Source organism: Malus sylvestris, chromosome 16 (assembly GCF_916048215.2).
Source record: "Malus sylvestris chromosome 16, drMalSylv7.2, whole genome shotgun sequence".
NCBI lineage: Eukaryota > Viridiplantae > Streptophyta > Magnoliopsida > Rosales > Rosaceae > Malus > Malus sylvestris.
This window is the reverse complement of record NC_062275.1, coordinates 13,400,926-13,415,705: the sequence shown is the minus strand read 5'-3', so window position 1 is coordinate 13,415,705 and position 14,780 is coordinate 13,400,926. Positions and strand designations below refer to the sequence as shown.

The window sequence follows — 14,780 nt, the reverse complement described above, 5'->3', positions numbered from 1 at the left end:
TTGTCATATTTCACTCAGCAAATGAAAATTTTAAATCTTAAGGCTACTTTTAAGAAAATAAGAGCTAATAAATGTTAAATAAATTCATCATTTTAACCAATGTAATAATTTAATAGTAATAAATTAAAACTTCCATACTACAAATGGTTCTTTATTTTATTCATTGAAAGTTTTGAAGGCTAGAAGCCTATAAAACGTAGTATAAATTTCTTACTTCATATTATTAGGTTTACTATTATATAATTTTATGTAGGCAACAGAAGATTAAAAATTTGATTTCGTAGTAATAATTTTAGCTTAACCCACCAACCGAATAATTCCTAGCTACGCGATTGATTGTAGCAAAAACATAGACTATTTGTAATGCTTTTATCAATTTTGTTCATCTTTTTAATACAGTTCGTTGACTAAACGACCTTAGTTTTAATAGATTTTTCTGCAGAGGTAATTTTTATAGAATTGTAGATAATATGAATGGTTTTGATCATAAACACGAAATTCTATAAATTGATAATAAGCAAATTTAAGTTGAAACTCTTACTCATCCCTTGAGTAGTCAAATATTATTCGAGACATGGCAAAAATGTAAGTATAAATGTTATTACTTTGAATTTCTTTTGGGCATCATATTGTTATTTATTCAACCTGCATATCGGTGAAGCACTCGCTCATACTTTGATCAAGACAATGACATTGGAAAGCAAGATATGCATTGACAGTTCAAGCAACATGCATATCTAAATAGTTTCCCTAGAAATATGGTGCACATGCACGAATGAATCCAAAGATTTTGGAGTCACCATCAAGCTGCCATGCATGGAGCATGCCTAAGCAACATGTGCTATAAAGAAAGGTAATGGAGGAAAGAGATCTCCTGATAAGTATCCTAAAACCAAAGGACTGAGGCAGTAAAACCTCATGAGGATAAGACTAAAAGTAAATATATTATGTCTATATGCCCCTCCCTTGTTTCATTGAGTGGTCAGTTCCTTCAAATCAATGGCCTCTCAACAATTCCAAGGGCAATAATAATTGAACAAAACTAACCAACTGAGAACAAGGATCGGTGTGTGTATGTGTGTGTTTACACAAATGTATATATAAGATGGAGTAGAGCCAGCATTATTGGAGCTCTTTATCTCTGTTTTTACACTATATATATAGATCCACAATTAATAATTATCCACAATTGATGGAACAAGAGGGATCCTATTTGTCTTTTATGATTTGATAGGCAATATCAGAGCTTTTGTCAAGTCAATGTCTTGCAAACCAATTTTATATGAATCGTCAAATAGTTATTTCCATGAATTTACAGAGTTATATGTAACTCCAACTCCAACTCCAACTCGGGACTACGTATTGGGATTGAATATATTCATTGAAATTCAACTTTAAAACCCTAATTAAGAACCAAATATAGGTATTTATATCTAAAGAAATCCTATTAGGTAATTATGGTTTCGACAAATCATTACTGACATCGATCAATTCTACCGACGATTTTGATCCTAAATAAATCAAACGGAAATGTGCCCCCATTTAGTGTTTTCTTTTGTTGCTTTGGAAGGTTATTAAATACTTTTTATCGGATATAAGTAAACATTCAACACTAATTTACACTAAAAAGATAAAGAATAGTGTGAATTCAAGACACAACAAAGAGAAGAGGAATACTCTAATAACCAATCAATTCATCACTTATAAAGAAAGTTGAATACTAGGGATCCCGTGATCATGATTATTCATCGTACATCGTGCTGTCAGAAATTATTTTAAATTTTAAATTTTAAAATATATAGTACCTAACAAAAACTGACCGCACGATGTACGATAAATGGTCACGATCATGGGATAGGATCCCTAGAAAAAAGATCCTACGAGGATCCTTTTCCAAAATGTTGGATTCACGTCTTCAAAATTATATTAAATTGCTCTTAGGTTTAAGTAGTAAGTACATTTAAATATTAATTTTTTATTAGCCTTCGGGCGAGTTCAACTAGAAAATCTCTTAGATGGAATGAGGATCCTCTCCGGATCCTCAAATCGTGTCCGTTCATTGTACATCTTACGGTCATAAATCATTTTAAATACTTTTATTTTAATTAAATATGAATAGTACTTAACAAAAACTGATCGCACGATGTACAATAAATGGACAAAATTTGAGGATCCCTAGAATCCTCATAAAGAGGATCCGGAGAGAATCCTCCTGGTCTTAGATGTGCCATGGTTGACTGAGGAAAAGTCACTTCTACTCAACAAAAATTGAGGTTTTTGCTATGACTCACTTTCACTACCACAAATTTCAAAAAAAAGATTATATTCACATATTCCAAATTACTTCCCTCACATCTTTTTATTTTTTTAATATTTTTTGACACACTACTAACACTTGATAAAAAAAATTTAAAAAGTTAAAAATGTGCGAATGAAATAATTTGAAGTGTGTGAATATAATCGTTTTTTGAAAAAACAGAAAAGAAAATAACTCCTTGATTGGTGAGCCAAACATGATTAAATGAGGTAATATTAAGATACACAAATATTGATACAAATTCTATGATGTTCCAGAGGAACCTAAAGCCCAATCCACCAAGAAGTAACCCTAGCTAGCTTTAATTTCTGGAAATGCATCATTTCTGGATCCCTTCCACTTAATCCTCCTCATCAAATAATCCGAGCCCTTAAAATTTGATCCAAAGGCTAAAGTTATTATAACTTTTAGAGCAAGCCCCTATTTTTAGCCTTTGGATCAAATTTCAAGGGCTCGGATTGTTTGATGATGAGGATTAGGTGGAAGGGATCTGGAGATGATCCATTTCCCTAATTTCCAATTGATTGGGATGACTATTGTGGAGACGATGTATAAGCTTCAGTTTAATTAGTCTAAGCCCGCCTTTCGTAGTATTATAATTTTTTTTGTTCTTTTCCAAAGTTCTTCTTCTACGCTTGCCTTATTTTTTTATTTTTTTAACAAACAATATTATTACACTAAGGGGGAGGAGTGGAATTAGCCTCACAATGGGCTAGCAAGTAATGTGGTTCAAATTCACCTTTGGCGATAATCGAATCCAAGACCTCTCATGTAATACCCTGAAAATTTTAAATATATGAATATGTGGAGAAAATCGAACATAAATCGATTTATGATTATGAATAATTAAATCGTAAATATTATTGAGCTTTTATATGATTTTTCAAGAATTTATAATAGTTTTTGTAAGTTTAGTTTTAAATTAAACTAGTGACGAGGTTTAAAGTTTGGACCTTAATTAATTAAAATACGTAGACCTTTTGAGGTCAAAATTTATATTTTTGGATAGAGCTCGACCTCACGAACGCGTAGGCGCAAACCGTTTGTGAAACGAAGTTAGAACGAAGAAGTTATTAACGTTTAAAGTCGGGGATAAAATTGTAAATTTACCATTACTAGAATGCTCCAGATTTTTGGAGCCAAATCTGGAAGGCCACGTGTGTGGCCCAGATTAAAAGTAAGAAAAGTTAGGCTGTGGAGATGGAAGATAAAGGAGAGAAAGGAGGGAGAGAGGAGCGAATCAGAAAAGGGGAGAATGAGAGGTGACCAATGAGAGAAGAGAGAAAGGAGGGAAATGAGAGAAGAAAATAGGAGGGGGGAAAACGAGTCTTTTGACTCATGAGGCATAACCGGTGAGATTCATCCTCTTTCGGCCAAATTCCGACGAAATTAATGTCCCCCACCACCTGAAAATTATCTCTAATCATCTCTTTTATCTATTCCACCACAAATTGGAGTTTAATTGGTCTTAGAATTGGGGAAAACACATCACGGGTGTCGCGACCTTCTTCGCTCAAAACCCATCAAAATCTGAAACATTTTGGTTAAATTACAACCACCACTAGACTCTCCATGAACCAAGAAACAAAGCCCATTCATTGGTTGGGGTATCAGAGTTGCTATGGAGTCGAATTGAGGACACCCAAATTCTAGGGTTCCGACGGGTTTTGATGAAATTGGAGCCTTTCCAGGCAAAATTGGCCTTGGTTGCAGGTTTGAAAGTTTCTCTACTCATTGAGATCTTCATTTCTATAATTTTTGAGAATTTTTAGGAATAGTTGAATTTTCCGGAGAGTCGGGCGACCGACTGCCACCTGCGGCGGCGCACGGCCAAGGAGCTGACATTTGCGTTGTTATATGAATTTTCTTTATTTTAAGTAGGTTGTTTTTGATCTAATTTTTATGGTTTAAGTGGTGTATGTGGGATTAATTGAATAGTTTGTATTTGGTTCGAGACTTTGAACTTTTGAACTACGAAAGGCTTGATCCCTGTTGAGGGTACGTAGGCAGTCTAACAAGACGTTAAATGCAGCCATAAAATATGTGAAGTTAAATTAATTCAAGAATAAAGGTTACATAATGGAAATTGGTCCCTACAAAGAAATGGTACTAAATTGGAATTTAATTTGGATGTTTTGGAAAAATGAATAATGCTTATAAATTGCTTGTGGGATGAAGGATTTGAATTGGAGTTGTTAGCTAAGGATAATAAACTAAATAAGATTTTTATTTTGGGTCTATCACTAATATTATTATTTCTCGAAATAAAATAAATATTTCAGGACCAGGGCGTTACATCTCATTTATAAGTGAAGATGAACACTACTAGATCGTAGTACTAAGTGACACCTATCTTAATTTCATGGGACTAGTTTTTCTTTCATGGAACTAGTTGGACTTGGACTCTCATGCATAGATTTAGCAATTTCTTACACGACCTGTTAATACGACACAAAAATGACATGAAAATAACGGGTTTTGGATCAATACAATAACTAATCGGGACATTATCGGGTTACACAATAAGAACAGGTTTACACATAGGTAACCCGTGGATAACCCGTTATGACACATTAAGAAAAAAGTACTTTTTTTTAGATGAAGTATGATATTCATTGAATAATGAAATACGTACAAAATCGAGGATATGGTGCTAACATGGCCTCAATAAAAACCTTGCCGAGGCTTTCAACCCTATCACCATGAGAGCATCACCTTCCACCTGCACATGTTATGTACCCCAGTTTCGAGAAAACACAACTGCTACCCGTGCAGCAGCAACCTATGCATGCATCGCCGATCGACCCTAGTCTCCCAAACCACCATTGCAGCCATGAAATCTCCTGCTGAGTTTCTTACCACAATCCCTATACATCCATACGAACCATTCTCATCCCAAGCAGCATCAGAGTTACACTTTATCCAACCAAAAATTGGTGCTGCCATTTTTGAACTTTTAAACTTATAAAAAAACTTACTATAAATTACAATACCCATAGTGCATATATTGTATATTAAATATGTATTATTGTATTGTTATTCCATATAAGTTAAAACACATTAAGTTTTTATTTATTTATTTTTATTATGAGAGTTTCTTGTTATTATTACTAGAATAAATTTTACTTGACATGTTATCTAAAATTCAAATCAACTAGTATAGTACAGGCAAAAGACAACTTTCAATTTTAAAGTTAACGACATAACAAAGATTTTTACTCTCTCTCTCTCTCTCTCTCTCATAAATGTTTTATCCTCTTAAAACTGAGATTAAATATATATATCAGAGTCGGCCCTAAGATTTTAGAGGCCATGTACGAAAGTGAATTAGAGGCCCTCAAATTGCGAATTTAATTTTTTTTTTCAATTTTTAGTTTTGCTTTCTATAAATTCTAATAGCACAAACAAATATAACAAATCAACTAACAAAAAGGTGATTTATTTTTTTTCTTAATTACTTAAAGGTTCAGCCACTTAGTACCACAATCTAGTGGTATTCCTCTTCACTTATAAATGAGAGGTCTTAGGTTCGATTCTCGCCAAAGACGAGTTTGAACCACATCATTGCCAGCCCATTGTGAGGCTAAGCCCACCCTCTTCCCCTTAGCGTAAATAATATCGTTGGTTCAAAAAAAAATCTTAAAGGTCCTAGAATTTTTATTTTAGTTTTGTGGAATTTTTATATTATTTTTATGGAAGTTTATGCATTTAATAATAATAAAGTAAAAAATGATGGAGGGAAAGCCTCAAACCCATTCCCAAACAAATACAGAGAAACATAAGTACCACTTGTGCTAACAGTTGATTTTATAATTTTTTACACATATTGGTATATATACGTATATTCATGTAAAATTGAAAAATCTGGGGCCCTTCCGATTTAGAGGTCCTGTGCGGTGGCACCACTTGCACACCCTCAGGGCTGGCCCTGATATATATAACACATGAAAAAATAAAAATATCAAACACATTAAAAAATTATAACAATTAATTACAAGTGCGAAAAAAAATGTGAAAAAATATGCAGGCGCTCGTGATCGAATTGATAGGTACATCTTCATTTGAATTTTTAAAACCATACAAACCGTCATGAATAGTATTTTAAGGGAGTTCAAAATAAATAATAAATAAAAATCATTAATGTACAACTGTGAAAAATGTAAATGAATATATAAGCGCTTAAGATTGCATCATCTATGCTTAGAGATGATTATATCTTCGCTTATATTTTTAAAACCTCCAACCTCATGAATAGTGTTTTTTTATTTGAGTGCGAAATTAATAAAATTCATAATAATTATTGTAGAAGTGTGAAAAATGTTAAAAAAAATATATATATACAATCACTCAAGCTTTACAATTTTCATGAAGGGGTCAACTCCGAAATCCAACACCATAATCCATAAACCTTAGATTCAAATTTAACCGTCGATTGTTATTGTGATTATAGTGGCGGATTTCAGAGTTGAGTCATTCACGAAAATTGTAAAGCTCGTCATTACGAGCGTTTATATAACTATATATTTTTTATTTTTCGTACTCCTACATAACTAAAAAACTATTAAAAAAACTTATTTAAACAATAACCATAGGATTTAGTCTCACTTATGTGAGATTAAATCGTTACCGTTGGATTCTATCTCACATATTTATTCATTTAAAATATATTTTCTTTAACGGGTAAGAGTAACGGCTTGGGTCATATTACCTGTTTGTTTTAACGGACGTTCACGACCTCATGCAACACTTAAAGGTCAGTGCATTAAGGGAAAATATAATTCTTAAAATTGTTCAGTAAATTTGGCTGGCCATGACTTCTGATGCTTCTAAATGATTATTAAAACTTAAGGAAAGTAAAAATAATGAGTGGGAAGTGCACCGATAGATGACTATGGGAGGTAAGAGTAGAGGGAAAGCCAATTGAAACGTTAGGGCTGATTTGATGACCAGTTCGTTTTTAGTTTTTATTTTTTGGGATAGAAAGAATGGAAGAAATGAGAAAAGGGGAAGGATGAGCAAAGTAGAGAGAAAGAGGGAGAAGTGAATGAAATCACATGAAAATAAAAACTTGTGGGTGAAAATAACTTCATTTGGTTTGACTTAAGATCGAACGGTGGGAGACCACGAATTTCTTAAACCCTGGTATCTAAGAGAACAAGATTGTTCATAAAATTTCATTTGGTTTGAATTGGGTGTACAATAGTCTCAAAATTACACATTTCAACTGTCAACTTATAGCTACGCATAATCTCGTTACTCATTAGAGCATCATTTGACATTAGCTGAAAAATACAAAGAAATTGTAGCTCAAATGGTTTCCGACATTTACTCGTGTCGTCGAGCACCTATGTTTGATTCCCTTTTGCTTGTATCAAAACTAAAAACACTACCTGAGGACAGAATTTGTCTTGCCTAGCACAGATTGTTTCCAACACATGCATAGAAAGAAATCATTTGATAGCATATGAACATCTAGTATCTTGCATTGCCTCTGATAGTGAAATAAATTCTTTATAATCTAACTTTTCCCAACTCTCCGAACGTCGTAACGTCTTATAACCCACGTAAAACTGACCCAAACGAATTGCAAACCAAAATTGAATCGAATTGTATAGCATCTTCAGAAAAGTTTCTTTGGGGACATATCAGGAATCTCCTGATCTAATCAATCATGTAAGATTCAGATATGAAAAATAAATCACCAAAACCTTGTCTGCATAGTTGCTATATTCAAATAAAATCTAGAAAACAATTCGATAAAGACAAATGTAAGAATCCTCTCTCACTTCATCCCCTCGGCCATCCCCATCCCGCCTCTCCCTCTCCCTCCATGTTCAACACAATCTGTTGAATTGAAGCTCATGTATCGTATAATTTGAAAGCAATTGCTTTGTGCCTAAATACTACTAGTTCGTGCAGTCAAATCCATGACAGATAGAAAGCCAGATTACCAAGATCAGAAGTAGGAGGATTCCGAAAACGACCAACTTTATCTTCATGTTTTGATACCACATTTTCCTTCTCATTTGTGTCCCCTTATTTTTGTAATCTTGGGCCTGAAAAATGCAACAAGCAAACTTATTCAGCACCTAAGAGTTTAATACATATGACAGATAAAACGGCTGGGTTGCCCTTGCCTCCACTTACCTGAGAACGAAGATCTTCAGTCTTGTCAACAAGAACAGTCAGGTTTTCCCCTCTATCAATAGCCTGAAAAGCATGTGTAGGTGGAATAAGCATGAAATGCAACATCTACGGCCTGGTCAATTGGTGCAATGGATCATATAATGCAAGGTTTATACATCCCAGATGTTGACTGTGACCGGTTTATACATCCCAGATGGTGACTGCCACAAAAGAAGCCATACTGTGCTAATCTCACTAGAATGAATAACCAAAGTTGTGACGGGAAACTCTTTCTGTTTTAGTGTTTATTGGGATGGACAACCAAGAGTCTCAATTTACTAATTGTGGTAATTTGTACAATGAGCAGGATATGCCTAGTAGAAGGAACCATGAATTCGTACAAATGCTAGTAGCATGGGGGTACCTAGTTTGCAAACGAGTAAAGTACTCCAACCACCACTAGAGTATAGTACAAACACATGGACCTCTCATACGACTCTAAGAATTATATATACTCGAGTAAACTTCAAAGAGCTGACAGAACAGAGTGATAATATGTATAGCACCACAGCCAGCAATGTAAATCATGACAGAAGCCCCCGTACCCCAGTGTAACAGTCTATGGCACCTGTGAACTACAAAATCACACTCAAAGAGAGCGACAAACAAACCAACAAGGTCTCCTTGTTTCTTTGTATCTTCAAAAGATTCTCCGTGCATTTTTACTCTCTAAAGCTATGGATCTGCCATTTCTTATGACCACCACCACCACCATGAATAGGTCACACACATTCATGATGAAGCCATTTGACACCACCACTATGAGGTCACATCTTTTTCTACTACAAATAACTGCTAGTCATTAGATACCCAGTGATGGAAGAAGGAGTCGGAGACGAATAGAGAGAGAAGATGGTTGCTTAGATTTTCACCCACTGTGTGGTCACCAATCTAATATATGTGTAGTTTATATACGGTGCTTCATAAATTTTTGAAAGGCTAAGTTCAACAACTTACTTGGTTAAGGCCTTACGTGTACTAGCACACAAAAACAAAACAGAAAGAACTGCATTTCGATGCAGATGGTATATCAATAACTAAAAGCACATTGAATACACGCACTATATCTGAGAACAGACACTGTACCTTGTCAATATTCTCTAACATTATACTTTTAACTTCTGAAACTTGCGCCTTCACTTTCAATAGCTTTTCAATCTCTTCTGCATGATCAATTATATACTTCATGTGCTCTTTCATTATCGGTCTGTAATTTTCAAATTCATCTTAGTTTCCATTTGAACAAAAAGAATTTCTCAAAAGCATAGGGTTACTTGAGCATAACCTATCATGATTCATGAATGAACATACCCAAATTCCTTGTTAAGACTTTTGGCAATAGCCGTATCTGCTTTACCACCCCCATATCTTTTTTTGAAGTCAGCTCTCACTCGTTCTAAAAATGCAATCGATATCTGCTTGCCAACAGAGTCTTTGGCAACAACACAGTATGCTGCAAATTCCATAGAACACGAGATAACAGGTTTGACACCAAAAACCCTTCCCCAAAAGAAATTTCACAGATTGAAATTATTTTGATTTGGGCACACACATAGATGCATCAACAGACTACAGAACATAACAGATTGTACTACTAATTCGTTAACATGCATTTCATACATAAGCTAAGACTATCTCCAGCATACTGTCTAGTCTTAATACTGATATAATTTAAAGTCACATACAACATTTATTGAACCGAATATTTGTATGCAAACAGTATTAGCATGAAACATAATAAAAGAAACATAAAGATGTTGAAATGACTCAACCCCAAGCTTGTGCTTTGCTTAGTTGAGCTCACAGGTAATCTCAACGGCCAACTAATATGCACAAGGCTAGAAAAGATACAACATTTTGCCTTTTTAGTTTAAAGAAGGCCAAAAGCCTAGATTTGAGAGTCCAACTCTCAGTGCAGGTGCTCTTACCAACTAAGCTATGAGCCTCCCCGAACTGATGCTAAATTTGATTGAGTCATACAATAGCTACCTATTTTCATAAAGTGAGGGGTCCAAAATAAGGGGCAGTCAATTAAATTCTGGGTTGCATCCTAAGGAAGTGCATGGTGTAACGCGGAGGTACAGGTTCCACTACTAAATGAACGAAAACGATGAAATGTGATACCAATCCACTGTTCCTCTTCTTTTCAAAGTGAAATAAATAATTCAAAACACCAGTTGAATGAATTTTCAGCATCTCAATGCCGAAGAGCGTTGATCACATTTACTATTATTCAAATGGTATTTAAAGTACTTCCTTCTTCGTCATCTAATATTTATGCAAATATCATCAAGTTCCTTCCTTTTCAACAATGCAACCTACTCTGCTCACCAATACTCACCTGATTTCCAAGCCTAGTCAATTGAGCTAAATGCCAAGTCTTCTAAATTGTTGAAAACCACAACAAAACAAGACTAAAAATTCGAACTTCTTTCGTTTTTCCACAGATTTTCTCAGCAACCAAACAGCTAAAAACTCAAACTTTACCAAAATCTCCGAAAACCAAGCAAACCCCAGTTCAAAAAGCTCACTAGTTTCCAACTTCCCACTACAAACCAAGTAAAACAGATCATAAATCCTCACATTTCTCTGTTTCACATTAGATCCAGCTACTCCCGCATGCAATTCAAGCTCCCGTACTGTTTGTTTCCCGGGAAAACGAAAGAAAATCAAACAAAAACAGAAAGCAAAGAGATCAGTCAGCTGGAACCGAATCGAACCACGCACCGTATCCGTCCTCGACGAGGAAATTGAAGGTGTGGTGATCGCAGTTGTAGGTGAACTTGTTATTGGAGGAAGGCAGTTTCTGGAGACACTGCGCCGCAATCGCCGGGAAGTTGCCGGTGAACTCAGTGTACTCGGCCAGGATCATCGTGCCTCTGGCCACAAAGCTGTAGATGAACGATTCCTGACTCATTTTCTTGCTTCGAGTTGGCGAGTCAGCTCGCACGGCGGTGTGGAAGCAGCAGTAGCAGACAAATCGAAGGCTCTGGTTGGTTCTGTTTCTTTGTAATTAAGTCACTAAAACAGTGGAGCCTCTCTGAAATATCTGGAATTATTTATTATTTTAATTAAATTTAATTGACGGGGGTGCTGTTTTGGCACCGGTGATGTTAATCTAATGATTATTAAGTGTGATTAAAGTGTGTTTAAGAAAATGATTATTGTTGGACTGAAAGTCGTAAAGCGTCTCTCCTGCTTTCACCGGTGAAGAGTTGAATTGGCGGTAATGCCCCTATTTAGGCGCAAGTGGACGCTGTGGACTGCAACACAATTCTCTATCCATGGCTGCAGTGGAGGATATTTTGGCAATTTCAAGAGATTAGACAAATCAATTTTAGACAAAAAATAAAATTAAAGGTGGCAGCATTAGTGTGAAAATCAATAAATAAGCTCGAGAAATAACCAAACAAAAACAGTCAAAGTTGTCGAAAGCTAAGAAAAGTCCACCCATCCTTGGATGGCAAGGGCAAGAAAATTGCCCAAAACCCACCAAATGTGGCCTGGCAAATAGGTCATATTTTTCATGTTTCATGTCGTTTTTGTATAATATTTGTTATCTTATTGGATCGTGTTGTATCACACTCGTTATCTTAACAGGTTTGGTTATTTTACTTAACAAGTAAAATAACCCGACCCATTATGACAAGTTAAAAACAATTTTTCTTCTTCTTTAATTTGCACATACCACATTGTCACATAAATATTACTTCAAAACATAAAAACACATTTGTCGTTAAGTACTACATCTACACTCCAAAATAATAGCCTAATAAAAAAAGCATCAATACACTACTAGTCTACTACAAATATCAAATGTGCAATGATATGCAAAATGAATGAGTTTTTCTTTTCAAGCTTGTGAAGCCTTTCTCAAAAGTTAAAATCTTGTCAATGAAACTCAAAACTTGCATGTTATTCCTTTTACAAAATCCTTCAATTTTCATCGATCATCATGGAGAAATTGTATTGAAAGTTTGGCTTGATCTATTGCCTTCAAGAGTTATGTTGATGATGTTTTTAGTAAGGTTTTCCATATCAAAAATCTCTTCCGCATAAACTAAGATAGAAAAACTAAATATTATAAACCATTCAAATTATGAGACGTTTACCAAAATAATTATGAAAAGAAATAAAACAATAGTTGTATACCATATAAAAATATATTACTTCCTTTTCCAAAGAGCCAATCTTGTGTACACAACAAAGCTTGATTGCGTGTGGTATTCTTGTGGCTGCGTAGTCGAGTCAAAGAAAGTGGCCAGAGGAGGATGCGAGAGGGAATAGCAGATTTGAGGAGAGCGACGTTGAGTGTTGAAGTCTGGAGAGATCAAGAGTGAATGAGAGAGGAGGATAGTCTGGGCTCCAACCTAATGTACAATGTATGGTTGAGATTAAATCTCAACCGATCCAATAGTCATCAATTTTCTAAATTTAATAATATATATATATATATATATATAAACACCACTTCCCGTCCGACTTGCATATGTTAAGCATGCCGCCAACGTTCATCATGAGCCAGGATCGAACTCTCCATAAGATTCATTAAGAACGGTGTCCATGTACTGCCTCAACAACAATACAAATAATAGAATCATATATTGATTATATATATAATTCTTATAGGATTTTTTAGTGGTATAAAATTATAAAATTAATATTTTGCTTATCGTGTATCAGGTTACCCACGCTTATACTTTGACCAACATGTTATCTTAATAGGTGTTTATCGGGTTACTTGATTCGTTATCGTGTCGACCCGATAACTTGTTAATTTCGTGTCGTTTTGCGTCGAGTTAACGGGTTGTGTCATAAATTGTCAAGCCTACTCGGGCGGCCCAAAATGAAGAAGGCAATTAGTAGGCTACACGAAGCTTGTCGGACTGCCAAGCCAACAAATGTTAGGTCTTGCGCCTGTTGGCAATGGACGACGTTGGTGCTGACATCACTGAGTAGACAAAAAAGGCCCCTACGTGCGCACCATAGAGCCCAACATGCCTCAACTATTGGATTTACAATGGTCTAATGTTTTGGACTGTTGGATTTCTAACTGTAAAAGAAATTTGAATTTTGATCGTTATGCCGCGAGCATGGTCTAAAATATCCATAATATCCCGATATTTCTATCGAAATTTTCGTGTTTTTGGACTACCTATATTTCCGATATCATCGATATTTTAGACCTTGCTAAGTCACTCATGTATCTTACCATGCAATGTATAAAGTGTAAAATATTATACTAATTCATTATATATAAATGATCATGGTATGTTTAAACTTCTTTAATTAATTACTACATATTTTCTACGCTCACAATGTTTGCCAGCTCGCTATATAATCAACTTAAATCAGTTATATCTATCATGCAATGCATTTCCTTCCAATTTTTTGTGATAAACTAATAGATAATTGACTAAATAAACATCCAGCAAAGTTTCAATAAAAATTTCCAAGTTTTTCTTACAATTTCCGTGGTTTTTATTCAATTTTTATCGATATCAATAATATCCCGATATTTCCATTGAAATTTCCGTGTTTTTAGACTTCCGATATTTCCGATATTATCGATATTTTATATCTTGGCCGCGAGGCACAACTTGGTGCATTTGATTTTCAATGTGTATGGAAATCAACAGCCAAGATTAATCCAACAGTAAAAAATTAAAATAATTTTGTTTTTGAATAAATACCGAACCATCTTCTTTCACCACATCACAACTCAATATTTATTTTTATTACAATCTCATATTTGCTTTCTATTTTCCAAATCCTTTTGTTTCCAAAGAAAAATAGGTGAGAAGACAAATTGGTCGAAAAGGAAATACGTTACTTTGCTTGACACGTGGTGAGACAAGAGTTGTTGAAAATCTTGTCGGAAATCTAAAGTAACAATGGCATACGAAAGACAAGACCAACAACGAATTGAGTTACACAAAAAGCAATTACGGTTCAAAATGAATAGTAAAAGCAATTCAACCATCTTGCTCTTACCCTTCCCTAACATTATGTTTTGACAAGGGAAATAAACTTGGAATTTTGGTAAAAATCAGAATTTATAAATTAACATGCATCAATACCCTTGTTTGGATTCATAAACATGAAAATTTAGAATTTTCGCGCGGAAAAAAAACTTGGAATTTAGGACCTTCAATTCCCAAGTTCAAATTCTATGTAAATATGTGTCATTTCCCAACTTCTATAATTTAGAATTTAAAAATAACAAATTCAATATTCAATTTCATTGTTCTTTTGTAGATACGCACACACTCAAAAG

General features: G+C 34.6%; 1 protein-coding gene across 1 annotated transcript; it reads right to left on the bottom strand.

Annotated features, from left to right (window-relative positions):
- Positions 1-7,901: 7,901 nt before the first annotated feature.
- On the bottom strand, positions 7,902-11,612 carry LOC126606920 (vesicle-associated membrane protein 724). Its single transcript, XM_050274320.1, has 5 exons — positions 11,231-11,612; positions 9,815-9,956; positions 9,590-9,710; positions 8,465-8,527; positions 7,902-8,373 (listed from the first exon to the last, which is right to left on the bottom strand). The coding sequence occupies exons 1-5, from the start codon at positions 11,418-11,420 to the stop codon at positions 8,224-8,226; spliced, it is 666 nt and encodes a 221-aa protein (XP_050130277.1). The 5' UTR covers positions 11,421-11,612; the 3' UTR covers positions 7,902-8,223.
- Between the last annotated feature and the right edge of the window lie 3,168 nt (positions 11,613-14,780).

Excerpts from the sequence above, each read along its gene's own strand:
- LOC126606920 (XM_050274320.1), bottom strand. The coding sequence starts at position 11,420 with ATGAGTCAGGAATCGTTCATCTACAGCTTTGTGGCCAGAGGCACGATG. Across the intron at positions 9,957-11,230 it reads CCTCGTCGAGGACGGATACG|CATACTGTGTTGTTGCCAAA; the intron begins GTGCGTGGTTCG and ends TGGAATTTGCAG. Across the intron at positions 8,528-9,589 it reads TGTTAGAGAATATTGACAAG|GCTATTGATAGAGGGGAAAA; the intron begins GTACAGTGTCTG and ends CATGCTTTTCAG.